The 18,791-nt window shown below is 37.2% G+C and overlaps 1 protein-coding gene across 1 annotated transcript; it reads left to right on the forward strand.

Moving 5' to 3' along the window:
• Window positions 1–1,295: 1,295 nt before the first annotated feature.
• LOC127860816 (kielin/chordin-like protein) lies at window positions 1,296–16,822 on the forward strand. The gene is made up of 8 exons (XM_052399106.1): window positions 1,296–1,318; window positions 1,651–1,741; window positions 4,540–4,680; window positions 5,463–5,555; window positions 5,846–5,890; window positions 9,233–9,376; window positions 16,042–16,080; window positions 16,615–16,822. Exons 2-8 carry the CDS (start codon window positions 1,651–1,653, stop codon window positions 16,776–16,778), a joined length of 717 nt encoding a protein of 238 aa, XP_052255066.1. The 5' UTR covers window positions 1,296–1,318; the 3' UTR covers window positions 16,779–16,822.
• The last annotated feature ends 1,969 nt before the right edge of the window (window positions 16,823–18,791 follow it).

Below are 18,791 nucleotides of genomic sequence, written 5' to 3' on the forward strand. Positions count from 1 at the left end.
AAATTCCCTTTTACGAGAATGTCCGCTCAACAAATACTAGTATTTGTGAAAAGAGCTTTGAGACAAAAAAGTAATGTGTCACAGGCTTTATCACTCCAGGTGTAAATTGGCAAGCAATATCTTTAACAAGATATTCTACGTTAATTGCAAACATGAGAGTTCAAAACAGACAATTTATATATGTGCATGTAGTTCAATTAAAAACGGACCTGTTGCTCAACGTGCAACCAAAATTAGGGATGTCTAGTAAATTTATTAAATTATTTTATTTTTATTTCTTATTTCTTCTTATTCTTATTTTCTTTAAGCAAATAGCGCATACCCTGATGAGTCGCCGCATCATGCGGCGTCTCATCTGGGTCTACGCTGTTTGCCAAGGCCTTTTTTTCTAGACGCTAGGCATAAATGGGTTAATGTTTCGAATACTGGTGTCTTGAGTATTTACTCCATTCAAAGATCACGGTAGTGTTTGCACACAACATAATTTTTAAAGGAATGCATGTAGGAAAACATGTAGACATCTGGCATAAAGGATGCTGCCATGCTTTTTTCATGGACAATTTAACTATCGTTATTAGTACTTCTTCTATTTTTTGAATTCGTGGTGTCTTGTTTGTTTGCCCATTAAAAAAATTACTAACTTGACAGAACTGGAATCTGGAATGTTTGTAGTTTGATTATTTTGATCTAAAAAGGTGTGCCATTTTACTTTGTTTCACTTCAGGAATTGCATTGGGAAAAACTTTGCAATCAACGAAGAGAAGTGGAATAATAACATTGAAAAATATAACACTCTAACGAAAGACAATTTTGAACTGCATCGCGTCAAAAATGGGAAGATTTCAGCGTGCAATGAAAAGTGACTTAAATAATCAACATAAATGGCAAAAAACAACTTCAAACAAACGATACAACAAAACTGAAATATTTTTTTCTAATACTTATCCGTACAATCTGTGTATACTAAGGCCATACTATTAAGCGTAAATTGACATCTTCAGACAATCAGTGACATAATGGATTTCTTAATGAACACCGATAGTTAAATTAACTATAATTGGTAACAATTGAGCTGTACATAAACGTCCCATTCGTTTGTTAAGTCGTGTATAATAAATCATAACTGTTGTTGCTGTTACCTGGGCGCCGATAATCCTATTAGTGGATAGCCATAAAGGACCATGTTTACCGGCTTATAAAGGACCATGTTTACCGGCTTATAAAGGACCATGTTTACCGGCTTATACCGTTTTAACGCAAGCATCAATTTTGTTACACTTTGCTTTAGTAAGCGGAGGTGAACAAATACACACACATAGTGAGTTATTGTTTCTTTTTCCGTTTGAAATATTCTATTAACTATTCACTTGAAATGATAAAAACTATTTGCTACTCGATTCGAACATCCATCTATGATGACATTAAACAAAGTGAAATGGATTTATTATATGTTTGTTTTGGTTAATTTAGTAAACCATATACGGTAAATTTACATTAAGATGCATTGACCGAAATGCACGCATACATCCTTTGATTTGATTGGACGATATTTCATTAATGAAAACTACATTTAATCTGTATTATTATATCTGAATGTTTACACCCATGGGCGCGAGTGTGTTCATGTATGAGCTCTTGCGGATGTTTCAGATGCGTGTTCGTGTCGTCTGTCTAACAGTGTTGGCCTGTACATGCGTCTTCGCTCAGGCGGTAGCAGGGGGTGAGATTAAGCCTGTTAAGGGTATGGTTTTATCATGTATTTTGAACATCAAGGCATTATTGTCTGAAGTAGCAGTATTAAAGCTGTATGCAACCTAGAATCCTATCATCAACCTTGTTTCTATTGACGTATGATATAAGACAAGCTTTACATGGATAAAAATGACAAAACCATCTCGCAGATATGCTTATACAAAACAAGAAACTAAACATATCGTTATTTCGTAAACAATATGGACACGCAACAAAGGACGTATGACGGAATGAGCGAGCTTTTGAAAAAAACAAGAAGAAAGTGTAAGGCAGATAACTAAGTGCGCAATGTAAGACAGATAACTAAGCGCGCAGTGTAAGACAGATAACTAAGCGCGCAGTGTAAGACAGATAACTAAGCGCGCGATGTAAGGCAGATAACTAAGCGCGCAATGTAAGATAGATAACTAAGCGTGCAATGTAAGACAGATAACTAAGCGCGCAGTGTAAGACAGATAACTAAGCGCGCAATGTAAGACAGATAACTAAGCGCGCAATGTAAGGCAGATAACTAAGCGCGCAATCTAAGACAGATAACTAAGCGCGCAATGTAAGGCAGATAACTAAGCTCGCAATGTAAGGCAGATAACTAAGCGCGCAATGTTATTCAGACAACTAAGCGCGCATTAAGCAGTAAGCATAGTTGGCTTGATACTTTGTCAAAAACATCAAATCCAAGTATTTCCATGTTGTTGTTTTTCTAAATAACAAATATTACTTATGCTGCATTTAGATAACGTTAACGTTTTAGTGACCATTTTGTTTTATGGGAATTCAAATTACCAACAAGATCAAGATATCAAGTAGAGGTAATGTTGATGCCAAGTGGCCCTATCGTCTTCAAGCATTTTGAAATTAAAAATGAAAACATTTCAGTTTATTACAACATAAGTAGGTGTAAGAACAGCATATTTGATGTTTACAGTAAATGTGGCCGTCATAAAATTGTGAGGCTAAAACACATGGTGCTAAATCAAATGTGGTTAAGAAGTGTTGAGTGAAGCCGGAAATTGCTGGCTAACCCATGCGATAGTCACGTGATCGGATTCGGACGCTTTTGTTTGTTTTATTTCGTCCTAAACATGAACATTTGTTTATCCGCCGTTCATTTCTGAATGCAATTATTATCATTATTACTGTTTACTCGAAATATCTTTGTAACGTTTAAAAGTAATCCATGATAATAAATTATTAAATTCACGATACTTCTTCGGACACTTTTTGAGTATTGTTAATGAACAACGACGAGAAAAGTTTGCATTGTTCGTATGTAACATTTCTTTTGAAGTACCTTGCTAATTATTTCAAATAGACAAACCTAACAAATCGCATACAAGTGGCAAAATTATATTTTGGGGTATTTTAAATAAAACTAGTCCATTTTTGTATAGATAGATTTCGCTTAACGATTTTGTAATTATAAGGCAACATATGTCAAGATCAATTAATCTGAAATATTATCTACCAAATCGGATATTCGGTAACATGTGCTTGAAGGTTTATAAACACGGACGGACCACTAAAACTTTAAATGATCTACAAACGATGACTTAAGTCCACAGCTGTCGCCCAATGACAGAAACAATAGCAGTTGTTTCTCTGTAACCGGAAGCGTAGTCTAGTGGTAACACCAAGGTCCCCCGGTTCTAATCCTATGGTAAAGCTGTAACATACTGAGGCAAAAACTAACTTGCTAACACATAAGGAGTAAAACCGATGTGCAGTTGATTATGTGCTTCACATCGGGCACTAAATGACAAAGGGTCGCCACGTGTATCTCGCACAATCCGCTATTATATCGTTATATGGAAGCGGTAGTAGTATTACATGTAGTAGCAGCTGTAGCAGTAAAATGAAAGTAGTAGTCGTAGTAGTAGCAGTAGTAGTAGTAGTAGTTATAGTAGTAGTCGTAGTAGTAGTAGTAGTAGTAGTAGAAGTAGTAGTAGTAGTAGTAGTAGTAGTAGTAGTAGTAGTAGTAGTAGTAGTAGTAGTAGTAGTAGTAGTAGTAGTAGAAGTAGAAGTAGTAGAAGTAGTAGTAGTAGTAGTAGTAGTAGTAGTAGTCGTAGTAGTAGTAGTAGTAGTAGTAGTAGTAGTAGTAGTAGTAGTAGTAGTAGTAGAAGAAGTAGTAGTCACTGTAGAAGTGGTAGTAGTAGTATCAGTATCAGTAGTAGTAGTAGTAGTAGTAGTAGTAGTAGTAGTAGTAGTAGTAGTAGTAGTAGTAGTAGTAGTAGTAGTAGTAGTAGTAGTAGTAGTAGTAGTAGTAGTAGAAGTAGTAGTAGCAATAGTAGTTATTCTTGTATTTTTTGCAGCAGTAGAAGAAGCAGATGCAGGAGTTAAAGTAGTTGTATTAGTAGTGGTGGTGGTTTTTGTTGGCTGTGATGATTGCGGTTCTAGTGTTAGTGGTGATAGTAGTACAACTAGTAGTAGTCTCATTTAACATGAAGGCAATCCAGTTCATTACTTGTTTCGTCGATTATTAAGGGCAACCAATACAATACTCGTTTCATCTAACATCTAACATGAAGGCAAACCAGACCAATAATCGTTTTATCGAACATTTATACAAACCAGTCCAATATTTAAAGAATAAAAAACCCAACACTCTTTTTTCTTACATGGAGGCAAACCATTGCAAATCACGTAACATTTTGGCAAAACCATGCAATATTCATGTTATCTAAATCTAAGGCAAACCAGTCCAATATAAATTTAGGCAAACTTGACCAATGCTCTTTTCACGCAAAATTGAAGCACACAAGTTAAATATGCATTTTATATAACATTCAGGCAAACCAGGCTTTTGTACACCAAGTTTAGATCCATCCGAGCCAAAATGCAAAGATCGGTGCAAAACTGATGCCAACTGCAAAGACAACCGGAAGTGCTGTATGAGCGGCTGTGGACAGAAATGCGTGGTGCCTTCCAAAGGTGAGGGAGGTCATAGGTAAAACTGATGCATAGCTTCAGCTTGTTCGCCATGGAGAGAATACCTGGCATGCTTAGCTATTTCGAATATGCGGTAAAAATAAATGGAAGACTGTGAATGTATTACATGTATATTATTTCTCAACGTTTTGGTAAATTGACAAAATTAAAAAAAGTTGTTTCAGATTCGCAAATTTTCGTTTTAGTTATGATATTTTTGAGGAAATAGTAATACTGACCATTTACCATGCTCTTAAATATCTATTATATGCATCTTTTGATGATTTGAAAACCTGAAAATTATAAAGCGTCGTGAGACGCGAAACGATTGAATAATTTGGAAAGTTCTGTTGTTGTAGTTATATTTTGGGAAACTACGAGAATTGCTTATATAGTTAAAAAATACATCCGCTCTAAGCATGAGCATGGGTGGTCGAGTGGTCTAGGCTCGAGACATTTTACTCCATGACTCCAGGGGTCAGTGGTTCGAGCCCTGTTGAGGGTTACTTTTTTTTTCTTTAAAAAAATTGTATTCTTGTTATTTTACTTGAGATTTTTAGTTCAAATGTTTAAATTTATCAATATAAAGCATCTAATGACAAGCTTCAATACATGCCAAAATCTGTTGGACGGCCCTTTTAACGTATTGTTTACGATTGTTGTAAAAGTGTCCGTTTACCTACGTTAAATTATATACAATCAAGTATACGTACACGCTATAGAAATTAAAAACTGAACATCTCCAAATGACAAGACGTTGTGTAAGCCCATATGTTATGTGTCAGATGACTGCAGCGTCGTGGCTGACTGCATGCCCCTCACGTGCAAGCGCATACACATGCCCCCCGGCGCCTGCTGTCCAGTCTGCAAGAACAACGGTACCTGCTATTTCTTACTTTTTGCTGTCAAGGTGTCCAATGGGTCTCGGCGAACCTTGGCGGTACATATTTATACAACCGGATGACAGTGTATAAGCAAAATATTGACGCACTGTTAAGAAAGTGTAATGTTCATATATGGAAATAACTGTGTTAAGGTCGATTTGTCATGATTTACTTATATAAAGTACATAAAATATCCCATGTTCTATCACAATGATGAATAAAATGTATTCATTTAGATCGTATTAGCACTACACGCTACATTCGTGCTACTATTTTAATTACAGGAAAGAGCAAGAACTGCAAGAAGAACGGAAAGATATATCGCGAAGGTAAACCATATATCAGTCGGGTGCACTTGATAACGTTATTTAAATACGATTTCAGTAAAGAGAACAGACCGTTCGTGTGTTTAAAACAACATCCGAATATCTTTAAGACATAAGTCTGATGACCGACCACATGTGGCCACAGTTCTTCTGGAAACCAGCTTTAAAGTAACTTATTTTCTTTTGACGGATTTAACCATATGTTATATGGTTCAACCACCCCTGGCGACATTAAATTATCAAACATTTCCATTAATAATATTAAATATGTATGATTTATGTGTTTGTTTGATTCTTAAATTTCGAGTTTAAAACGAGATTCAAGACATAGTATGAAAATCAATATGAGGAAAAAACGTTTTGGACTAACATATCTTCTGAACCTGAACTGTTGTAGCTTAAGTGCATGGTTCGTACAGCTGACTGGTATCTTCCAGTTCTCAGTAGTGCCTTGTTCGTTCAGCTGACTGGTATCTTCCAGTTCTCAGTAGTGCGTTGTTCGTACATCTGACTGGTATCTTCCAGTTCTCAGTAGTGCCTTGTTCGTTCAGCTGACTGGTATCTTCCAGTTCTCAGTAGTGCGTTGTTCGTACATCTGACTGGTATCTTCAAGTTCTCAGTAGTGCCTTGTTCGTACATCTGACTGGTATCTTCCAGTTCTCAGTAGTGCATTGTTCGTACAGCTGACTAGTGCCTTCCAGTTCTCGGAATGGCTTTGTTCTTACATATGACTGGTTTTTTCCAGTTTTCAGTAGTGCATTATTCGCACAGCTGACTGGTATTTCCTAGTTCTCAGTAGTGCATTGTTCGTACAGGTGACTGGTATTTCGCAGTTCTCTGTAGTGCGTTGTTCTTACAGGTGACTGGTATTTCCCAGTTCTCAGTAATGTATTGTTCGTACAGCTGACTGATATTTCCCAGTCCTCATTAGTGCATTGTTCTTATAGGTGACTGGTATTTCACAGTTCTCAGTAGTGCATTGATCGTACAGGTGATTGGTATTTCCCAGTCCTCAGTAGTGCATTGTTCGTACAGGTGACTGGTAATTCCCAGTTCTCAGTAGTGAATTGTTCGTACAGGTGACTGGTATTTCAGAGTTCTCAGTAGTGCATTGTTCTTACAGGTGACTGGTATCTTTCAGTTATCAGTGCTGCATTGTTCTTGCAGCTGACTGGTATCTTCATTTTCTTAGTAGTGCTTTGTTCTTACAGGTGACTGGTATTTCCAAATTCTCAGTAGTGCATTGTTCTTGCACCTGACTGGTATATTCCAGTTTTCAGCGGTGCATTGTTCTTACAGGTGGCTGGTATCTTTCAGTCGTCAGTGGTGCATTGTTCGTACAGGAGACTGGTATCTTCCAGTTCTCAGTAGTGCATTAATTGTTCTTACAGGTGACTGGTACCTTCCAGTTCTCAGAAGGTCATTGTTCGTTCAGGTGACTGGTATCTTCCAGTTCTCAGTAGTGCATTTTTCTTACAAGTGACTGGTATATCCCAGTTGTCAGTAGTGCATTGTTCTTACAGGTGACTGGTATATTCTAGTTCCAAGTAGTGCATTGTTCTTGCATCTGACTGTTATCTTCAAGTTCTCAGGTGTGCACTGTTCTTACAGTTGACTGGTATTTCCCAGTTCTCAGTATCGCACTGTTCTAGCAACTGACTGGTATCTTCCAGTTCTAAGTAGTGAAATGTTCTTACAGATGACTGGTATTTCCCAGTTCTAAGTTTTGCTTTGTTCTTGCAGCTGACTGGTATCTTCCAGTTCTTAGAAGAGCATTGTTCTTACAGGTGACTGGTATTTCACAGTTTTAGTAGCGCGTTGTTCTTGCAGCTGACAGGTATCTTCCAGTTCTCAGTAGTGCATTGTTCGTACAGCTGACTAGTATTTCACAGTTCTAAGTAGTGCATTGTTCTTGCAGTTAACTGGTATCTTCAAGTTTGCAGTTGTGTATTGTCCTTACAGGTGACTGGTATTTCACAGTTCTCAGTAGTGCATTGTTCTTGCATGACTTGTATCTTCCAGTGTTTAGTATTTCATTGCTCTTACAGGTGACTGGTATCTTCCAGTTCTCAGTAGTGCATTGTTCGTACAGCTGACTGGTATTTCCCAGTTCTCAGTAGTGCATTGTTCTTACAGATGACTGGTATTTCCCAGTTCTCAGTAGTGTATTGTTCTTGCAACTGACTGGTATCTCCATGTTCTCAGTAGTGTATTGTTCGTACAGGTGACTGGAATCTTCCTGTTTTCAGCAGTGCATTGTTCTTACAGATGACTGGTATCTTCCAGTTCTCAGTAGTGCATTATTCTTGTAGGTGACATATCTTCCAGTTCTCAATAGTGCATTATTCTAAGTAGTGTAGTGTTCTTGCAGCTGACTGGTATCTTCCAGTTCTCAGTAGTGTATTGTTCGTACAAGTAACTTGTATTTTCCAGTACTTAGTAGTGCATGGTTCGTTTGGTTGACTGATATTTCCCAGTTCTCAGTAGTGTATTGTTCGTACAGGTGACTGGTATCTTCCAGTTTTCAGTAGTGTAGTGTTCGTACAGGTGACTGGTATCTTCCAGTTTTCAGTAGGGCATTGTTCTTACAGCTTACATATCTTCCAGTTCTTAGTAGTGCATTGTTCTTACAGACGACTAGTATTTCCCAGTTCTCAGTAGTGTATTGTTCTTGCAACTGACTGGTATCTTCATGTTCTCATTAGTGTATTGTTTGTACAGGTGACTGGAATCTTCCTGTTTTCAGTAGTGCATTGTTCTTACAGATGACTGGTATCTTCTAGTTCTCAGTAGTGCATTATTCTTGTCGGTGACATATCTTCCTGTTCGCAATAGTGCATTGTTCTCAGTAGTGTAGTGTTCTTGAAGCTGACTGGTATCTTCCAGTTCTCAGTAGTGTATTGTTCGTACAAGTAACTTGTATTTCCCAGTACTCAGTAGTGCATTGTTCGTTTGGTTGACTGATATTTCCCAGTTCTCAGTAGTGTATTGTTCGTACAGGTGACTGGTATCTTCCAGTTTTCAGTAGGGCATTGTTCTAACAGCTGACATATCTTCCAGTTCTTAGTAGTGCATTGTTCGTACAGATGACTGGTATTATCCAGCTCTCAGTAGTGAATTATTCTTGTAGGTGACATATTTTCCAGCTCTCGATAGTGCATTGTTCTTACAGATGACTGGTATCTTCCAGTTCTCAGTAGTGCATTGTTCTTACAGATGACTGGTATCTTCCAGTTCTCAGTAGTGCATTATTCTTGTAGGTGACATTTTTAAATAATTTCATCCAGTTTAAACTTTTATCCATCGGCGTGTCATCATGTTTACACTGTTGCATTATGATGCCAGGAGAGGATGTCCCTGACGATGACCCGTGTATGTTCTGTCGATGTGACAGCGGCGAGGTTGTGTGCGCGATCATGGACTGTGCCGCGCCCCCTTGCGAGGACCCATTCTCAATTCCAGGACAGTGCTGCCCCGTTTGCAACACAGGTCAGTATGAACTCAACTCAACTCAATTTATTCAATGATAAGACCTCCGGCCCTACCTATTTGAAAAAAACTCCAGCCTTACACTACGGTTATATTAGGTAATTAAGTCTGAAGTCACGATTTCCTATTGTACGACCTTTTTGGTAAACAATCAAGCAGTTGGCTTTAAATTGGTGTGAATAAAACATAAAACAACGAATTGTAGAAATAATTTGAGTTTATTTTAACTGGTAGAATTATCGGCAGAGTGTTGCCCCTAACTTAATATAGATCAGTATCGCTTTGAATTGTTAGAATTATCAGTGCAGTGTTGTCTCGTATGCAATACAGGTCAGTTAGTTTTGATTTGGACTGTAGAATTATCATTACAGTGTTGTTCGTACGCAATAGAGGTCAGTTTTTATTGGACTGTTAGAATTATCAATCAGTGTTGTCCCATTAGCGATACAAATCAGTATTGCTTTGAATTGGTAGAATTATGAGTGCAGTGTTGTCTTGTATGCGATACAGGTCAGAAGTGATTTGAATTGGTAGAATTATCAGTGCAGTGTTCTCTCGTATGCGATACAGGTCAGAAGTGATTTGAATTGGAACAATTATCAGTGCAGTGTTGTCCCATTCGAATTACAGATCAGTATTGCTTTAAATTGGTATAATTATAAGTACCGTGTTGTCTCGTATGCAATATTTGTCAGAAGTGATTTGAATTGGTAGAATTATCAGCGCAGTGTTGTCTCGTATGCAATATTGGACAGAAGTGATTTGAATTGGTAGAATTAACAGTGCAGTGTTGTCTCGTATGCAATATTGGACAGAAGTGATTTGAATTGGTAGAATTAACAGTGCAGTGTTGTCTCGTATGCAATATTGGACAGAAGTGATTTGAATTGGTAGAATTATCAGCGCAGTGTTGTCTCGTATGCAATATTGGACAGAAGTGATTTGAATTGGTAGAATTAACAGTGCAGTGTTGTCTCGTATGCAATACAGGTCAGTTTTGATTTGAATTGGTAGAATTATCAGTGCAGTGCAATGTTGTCCCTAATGCAATATAGATCAGTATTGCTTTGAATTAGTACAATTATCAGTGCAGTGTTGTCTCGTATGCAATACAGGTCAGTAATAATTTGGAATGTTAGAATTATCAGTACAGTGTTGTTCGTAAGCAATAGAGGTCAGTACATTGATGTCCCATTCGCAATACAGATCAGTATTGCTTTAAATTGGTATAATTATAAGTACCGTGTTGTCTCAAATGCAATATTTGTCAGAAGTGATTTGAATTGGTAGAATTATCAGCGCAGTGTTGTCTCATGCAGGTATGGTTTTATTTAAAACGAATTATTTTATGCTTTCCGGTGGTTTATAGAGAAATATCAGTGAATTAAAACTGATAATTTAACATTTTAAAACAGTGAAAATTTACAGTGAAAATTATGGATAATTTTCAGTTTACTGTGAAATTACGTCATTTTTTTGACGAAATGACGTCATTCTCCCAGCAAAATTCTTTAGTTAAACTCTTTAACAATGTATATAAACTGTGAAAAAAAAGCATGCGCCACTCGTGAACATATTATTTTTTCTATGATCACCTCGTGAATTTAAATCGATAATCCACCGAATCCAACAAATATGCTCTATGTAATTGCTGGCACAAAGAGGATATGCTTATCGATTTTAAAATCGGTATTAATACCATTTCATGGGTGAAACTTAAAACAAAGTTTGAGGAGTGCTATGTACAGAAGTGTTCATATAGTTCTTCAATAACATGAACTTAACAGTTGTATTCATTGCATTTGGAAGAATATAAAAAACAAATCGAAACGCAAGCCGCATACAAATGATTGTATTTTGAGTTATATCTTATGTCTCTAACAACTGTTTCTGGGAAATTGCGTTTTTTTAGTGTTTAATGTAATCAGCCCTTTGGTAGATGCAAAAACGCAAACGTATGACAAGCATTAATACGTCTTATAATAGGAAACCATGTAAATCAACAAAATGCAAAAGCAGTGTAAAAGACAAATTTTCATTAAACAAAGTCGAATTTTCAATGTTATAGTGTCAAACAATATTTCACTGCAATGCCCTTTCAATATGATGAACGAAAAGAATAGTAAAATAATTAATGAATATGATGAACGAAAAGAATAGTAAAATAATTAATACAATCTGAAGAAGTAGTTTGAAGGACAAGATATTCTTACAAACCTACAAACCAACAAACATGTTATTTATCGTATACCCTTTTCAAATGTATTGGCTGTAAAACGACGTCATGCATGTATTCAATATTAGTACAATATTTCGATACATATCGTCTGAAAATTCAGCATAATAAAATTGGTTCAACAAAAACTAAGCGAGTCTGTGGTACACGTTTAATGTTAACATACAAAAGTATACTATATTTCAATATGTCGACTGTATTCAACGTAACAAAAAACAACAATATATTATTTAGCTTAATTTTCAGTAAATGACAGACTGTAAGATTTCCTAGCTTTAAGAGGCTTGTTCACATATTGTCGAAATGATATTTTTATAATTTTGTCACAGACTGAAAAAATAAAAGTTCACTATAAGAGGAGTGATATAATAATAAACAGAACGATTCTGCTGTTTAAATTTTGTTGCAACGCATGGATCACTTTTATCAAGTATAAAATGTATGGCAGTATAGAATGGTTTGGAGGGCTGAGTTGTTTCGACTATAGCCTTTCAATATAAACCTGGTTCGATTCGGACATTTATTTTCGTGAACCTTTTTTTGTCATTATTATTGGGCTGTGCGTTTTTGTGGTTAACATTTGTAATTTGCTATTTAAGGCATTTTTCGACACCCTTAAAAATTACCATATCTGTGAACATGTCTCTTTAAATTATGTAAATTTATTTTCAAAACCAACTGTCGATGAAACACGATTGGTTGAACAATATAAGTTAATTAAATAAACAAACACTCGCTGAATATATATCCTAAAATCGTGCGATTTCTGTAAGATAGCATGTGTTTACATTCAAAGTGTGTACATTCGCAATCACAGCATTCGCTTAACATCCAAGTCGTGCGTACACTTTGTAACCGTAAATGTTATGTCGTTAACATATGAAACGGGGAGGGGGTCCAAGGTTTAGAGTTCGGGATATGTTCTGATATGTCGGGATGCTTCCACACCATATTTAATGCGTTGAGTATCAATTGCTTTGCTTTCTTTACAATAGTCCGGTGGGAAGGAAATACATCGGCGGTAATGGTGTGTCATCAGACAATGCGCACTAGCTGAACCATTTTCACGTTGGGGGACAATATAATTATCAATTTGATGTGTTATATCTTTCTTTCCGTTGTTTAAATGCTTATTATTATTACAATCACTACGATAGATAATTGCTCCGCTTTATTTCTTGTCCGTGTTGACGACACTACTGACAGACTGGCGTGACGACACTTCTGACAGACTGGCGTGACGATACTACTGACAGACTGGCTTGACGACACTACTGACAGACTGGCATGACGACACTACTGACAGACTGGCGTGACGACACTTCTGACAGACTGGCGTGACGACACTATTGAGAGACTGGCGTGACGATACTACTGACAGACTGGCTTGACGACACTACTGACAGACTGGCATGCCGACACTACTGACAGACTGGCGTGACGACACTACTGACAGACTGGCGTGACGACACTACTGACAGACTGGCGTGACGACACTACTGACAGACTGGCGTGACGACACTACTGACAGACTGGCGTGGCGACACTACTGACAGACTGGCGTGACGACACTATTGACAGACTGGCGTGACGACACTATTGACAGACTGGCGTGACGACACTATTGACAGACTGGCGTGACGACACTATTGACAGACTGGCGTGACGACACTACTGACAGGCTGGCGTGACGAAAACTCAAAGGAAACGACACAGCCCCCTTTAAATGGAAGCATTGCAATAGCCATTAATCAAGCGCGCTGCCTTAAACACTTTAGAAGATATAAAGAATATCATTTGAGTATCTAGGTATTCTGTTATGTATAATAAGTATTGAAGAAAGGTTTGCACGGCGGCTAATCAAGTCGTGTAAGATTTTCTGAGTCGAGTTGGATAAATTGAAGCACACAAAGACATTCACCTTATTGTCTATTTATCCTACCTCTATATATTTCTTTTGCAAAAAAAAACAACAACAACAAGGTTTAATTATTAAACCTTGTTGTTTTTTTCAAAAGAAATATATATAAAAGAGCTACAACCAACAATACATTGACCCATTTATGCCTAGCGTCTAAAAGGCCTTGGCAAACAGCGTAGACCCAGATGAGACGCCGCATAATGCGGCGTCTCATCAGGGTCTGCGCTGTTTGCTTAAAGGAATTTCTGTAAGAAAAAATCTAAATATAGAAATGAATACATCCCTAATTTTGGAAATAAATTGATCCAATTTAGAAGGATGGGAGACTCCACTAGGCATAAATGGGTTAAATTAACTGAGTCTAAAAGTGCGTATTTTTATCAATTATATTTGTGGTCAAAACAGTTCGGAACAATTCCATTAAAAACTGCGCAGCAGGACAAAATATCGCGATATACCTTATATTAAATGTCATCAGCATGCCAAACAGTATACAATAAGTAAGAAAACAAACAGTTTTGTTCAAACATAAATTGTTCAACCAAAAACAAAAATGGCTGCCGTACCTAATATTGTATATAGAGAATAACAGGTAAGTGTCTTAGTTTTCTATTTTTCTGTCATGTATCAGATGAGGCTTAGAATAAAAGAAGGTCGAGGCTTGCCGAGAAGTTGACATGGCAGTTACCTGTTTGTATGGTTATCATACCCCATACGAACTCATTTAAAAAGAAATAATGAACTACGACGCTACATGCATGTTTAACGGAAATGAATGTGATGTTTGACGTGTCAGCAATGTCACCCTGAGCACATGCGCTTATTTTTTGTAAATATTTAAAAACATGTTTTGATGTTTGTGTTGCTTTTTGTGTCTAAAACATTTTCGAATTAAAGTGTTTGGTTGGTTGAATCAAAATCTATTTTACCAAAACTAATGAATTTATAGTTGATTCCGAGTAATATGACCTACCTTCAAACATTGGATAATATAACAACTTCCTGTTGAACTGATATTGAAAATATATCACTCAACGTTCTCTCAGACAGATATCAATGTAGCGGTATGATAAAAATATACCAGGCAGCGTTACATCAGGCATACATCAATGTAGTGGTATGATAAATGATGAATCCGATTTAAATCAATAAACATAGTTATTCTAAGTAAATAAACCATTTTACCTCACTTTCGTTTTGTATTTGAAAACAGTTGTAGCTATTGGGTAATTCTTTGTGGATAGACGTGGTTTTTAATCATCGATCAAATACGACTTATTCATCCAAGTAAGAACCCTTTGATTTTTCTACAATGTCCATAAAATGAAGACTGAACAAAGTTATTTAAAAAATAAATGACAGATTCTTTCGACGGTTTACACAGCACTTGAACCATGCCGTTATTCGAGTACTTTCTACATTAATAACGAAAATTGAAATTTAATCGCACCAGTTTCATGCGAGCCATATATAACAAACACTCTGCCATTCAAATGATATTTTTATAATTCACACAAACACACAAAATAATCGTGACGTATTTTTATTAGACTACTCTTTAAAATGCAAAAGCACTCGCGTCATTGAGCTGAATTATGTACTCTTAATCATGATGACGTTATCACATACGCACATGCAGGTTGGTGATTTGTTATGCATTCATTAAACTAGTAAAAGAAACGCTGTAATGGCTTGAAAGTTTATTTTTTATGTTTCTAACTGTCGCTGTTGTACCTTTCAGATACCCCCTGCACGGTTGGCGACATGTTTCTAACTGTCGCTGTTTTCCTTTCAGATTTCTCCTAGACGGTTGGCGACATGTTTCTAACTGTCGCTGTTTTCCCTTTCAGATACCTCCTGCAAGGTTGGCGACATGTTTCTAACTGTTGCTGTTTTCCTTTCAGATATCTCCTGCACGGTTGGCGAAATGTTTCTAACAGTCGCTGTTTTCCCTTTCAGATATCTCCTGCACGGTTGGCGACATGTTTCTAACTGTCGCTGTTTTCCCTTTCAGATACCTCCTGCACGGTTGGCGACATGTTTCTAACTGTCGCTGTTTTCCTTTCAGATACCTCCTGCACGGTTGGCGACATGTTTCTCACTGTCGCTGTTTTTCTTTCAGATACCTCCTGCACGGTTGGCGACATGTTTCTCACTGTCGCTGTTTTCCCTTTCAGATACCTCCTGCAAGGTTGGCGACATGTTTCTAACTGTCGCTGTTTTCCCTTTCAGATACCTCCTGTAAGGTTGGCGACATGTTTCTAACTGTCACTGTTTTTTCTTTCAGAAACCTCATGCACGGTTGGCGACATGTTTTTTAACTGTCGCTGTTTTTCCTTTCAGATATCTCCTGCACGGTTGGCGACATGTTTCTAACTGTCGCTGTTTTCACTTTCAGATACCTCCTGCACGGTTGGCGACATGTTTCTAACTGTCGCTGTTTTTCCTTTAAGATATCCCCTGCACGGTTGGCGACATGTTTCTAACTGTCGCTCTTTTCCCTTTCAGATACCTCCTGCAAGGTTGGCGACAAAGTGTTTAAAGACCGTAAGCATTGATGTATTTTTTATTTCAAATAAATGCATCAGAACAGTTTTTTTACGCTAAAACTTATCTGATAATATCTTCTTTTGAAAAACAAGTTAGTCAATTGTACATAATCTTACCTTTTTGCAGATCGAAACATTATTACAAAAAAATTACTGAGAAATATGTTTGTATCTGCAAATGAATGGGATTACAAAACAATGTCAGAAAACTATATTCTGTTTCTATTCCAACTTTATTCGAACGGAGTTTAATATATCTGACGCACTCTTAGCGTATCTGTAATCGACAGATACATTCACAGATGCACGTTTGTTTAATTACACTATAACTTTGTATATGTATGTTTAAATTGTAACATTACCCTTAGAAACACTTGTCACAGGAGGCAGTCGATTTCCGGTAACATGTTTGGTTTAAAACATGCAACGCTAATCAACGTTAATCAGCGTACAAATGAATTATTGAACATAGCATCAGATTTCTTGAATCAGTCTCCCGCCTCGAATTGATCTTTCTGCATGCTATTTCCAGTTGAAGACATCCCGGATGAAAATCCCTGTGAGAGTTGTATCTGCAGTCGAGGCGAGGTGGTGTGCTCCACAGTATTCTGTGACGTACCCCAGTGCGTGGCACCGGCTGTGCCATTCACAGCGCCGGGGGAGTGCTGCCCTGGCTGTAAGGACGTTAAGCAATAGACATCACTCGCCGTAGAACTGGATTGTTTTGTTGGTTAAAATGAGGAAAATATGAGCCTTGTTCTGAGAAAACTTGACTTAATGTATGTGCGTAAAGTGTCATCCCAGATTAGCCTGTGCAGTCCGCACAGGCTAATCAGGGACGACACTTTCTGCCTAAACGTGATTTTTGGTAAGGAGGGACTTCCTTGAAACTAAAAATACCATAAAAGCGGAAAGTGTTGTCCATGATTAGCCTGTGCGGACCGCACAGGCTAATCTGGGACGACACTTTACGCACATGCATTATGCCCAGTTTTCCCAGAACGCGACTCACATAATTAACCAGCAAGTCTAATCCACTTGTCCAAAATTTTATGATTTGCCAAGTACGCTACAGAGATCGTCAAGTATACAGGTTGCGTTGTTTAATAAAATTGAAAGAAGAACTTATTTGTAACGAGTCTTGTGATGTTCAATTTCAAAACACTCAGCGAAAATGAGGCAAATTATTTATTTTTCCAAACTAGTACGATACAAAAGGTAATATGCACGTATTCAAGTAAGGACTTACGAGTGTTTAGTGCAGTCGCAGCGTTTTGTTTATGCAGACAAAAGAAGTGCTGGATTGTCTTTGGAAAGTTTCACATACGTTTGACAGTTTAATTTAACGATATAAGTTACATGTTCTCGTTGCAATATAAAAATGTAAGACTTAATCACAGCCAACATTTCATGTTGTCTTTTAAACATGTTGATCATACCCGTAGCCAGGGGGGGGGGGGGGAGGGGGGTGCGTTGGGTGCGTTCACACCCAATATTCGACGCAACAACGGTTATTTATCTTTTCCAGGAATCCAGTGAGTCTTCGTATTTAAGCGTTACAATAATATTGAATTCAATAGGCCACCGACAGGTCACCATATAATTTAATTCTCGATGAAGTCATTTCCAAGATAGCGCGTGATTTTTATTTACAATTTTTAACCGTAGAATTGTTGAAATCTGTAATAGATATTTGTTTTCTTTCGAATGCAAAATTATTAACCTGGCACTCTAATCCATGTAAAATCGATATTTATTTATAGATATTTGATACTAATTGCTTGTTTTGTAACTTTCGTCATCGTAAGTAATGTCTGTTAAAGCTATAACTATAATAGATATCATAACGTAACGATGAAGCCTACTGTTGGTTGAAATCCCAAGGTATGTGAAGTTGGCTGTTAGATGTTAGCTGTTCATCAGATGTTTAAAACAGAAATGCACAGCTGTGCATTGGGTGTTAATCAGATGTTTAAAACAGAAATGCACAGCTGTGCATTGGGTGTTAATCAGATGTTTAAAACAGAAATGCACAGCTGTGCATTGGGTGTTAATCATATGTTTAAAACAGAAATGCACAGCTATGCATTGGGTGTTAATCAGATGTTTAAAACAGATATGCACAGCTGTACATTGGGTGTTAATCAGATGTTTAAAACAGAAATGCACAGCTGTGCATTGGGTGTTAATCAGATGTTTAAAACAGAAATGCACAGCTGTGCATTGGGTGTTAATCAGATGTTTAAAACAGAAATGCACAGCTATGCATTGGGTGTTAATCAGATGTTTAAAACAGAAATGCACAGCTGTACATTGGGTGTTAATCAGATGTTTAAAACAGAAATGCACAGCTGTGCATTGGGTGTTAATCAGATGTTTAAAACAGAAATGCACAGCTGTGCATTGGGTGTTAATCAGATGTTTAAAACAGAAATGCACAGCTGTGCATTGGGTGTTAATCAGATGTTTAAAACAGAAATGCACAGCTATGCATTGGGTGTTAATCAGATGTTTAAAACAGAAATGCACAGCTGTACATTGGGTGTTAATCAGATGTTTAAAACAGAAATGCACAGCTGTGCACTGGGTGTTAATCAGATGTTTAAAACAGAAATGCACAGCTATGCATTGGGTGTTCATCAGATGTTCAAAATACAATTACACAGCCCTGCATTGGGTGTTCATCAGATGTTTAATATATAAATGAAT

This window comes from Dreissena polymorpha, chromosome 15 (assembly GCF_020536995.1).
Source record: "Dreissena polymorpha isolate Duluth1 chromosome 15, UMN_Dpol_1.0, whole genome shotgun sequence".
In the NCBI taxonomy this organism is placed as follows: Eukaryota; Metazoa; Mollusca; class Bivalvia; order Myida; family Dreissenidae; genus Dreissena; species Dreissena polymorpha.

What these genes read in the sequence shown, in the direction of transcription:
- LOC127860816 (XM_052399106.1), top strand. Translation starts at nt 1,651, where the DNA reads ATGCGTGTTCGTGTCGTCTGTCTAACAGTGTTGGCCTGTACATGCGTC. An exon ending in ATGCGTGGTGCCTTCCAAAG is followed by an intron (nt 4,681 to 5,462) that starts GTGAGGGAGGTC and finishes GTTATGTGTCAG; the next exon opens with ATGACTGCAGCGTCGTGGCT. An exon ending in CTGCCCCGTTTGCAACACAG is followed by an intron (nt 9,377 to 16,041) that starts GTCAGTATGAAC and finishes TTTCCCTTTCAG; the next exon opens with ATACCTCCTGCAAGGTTGGC.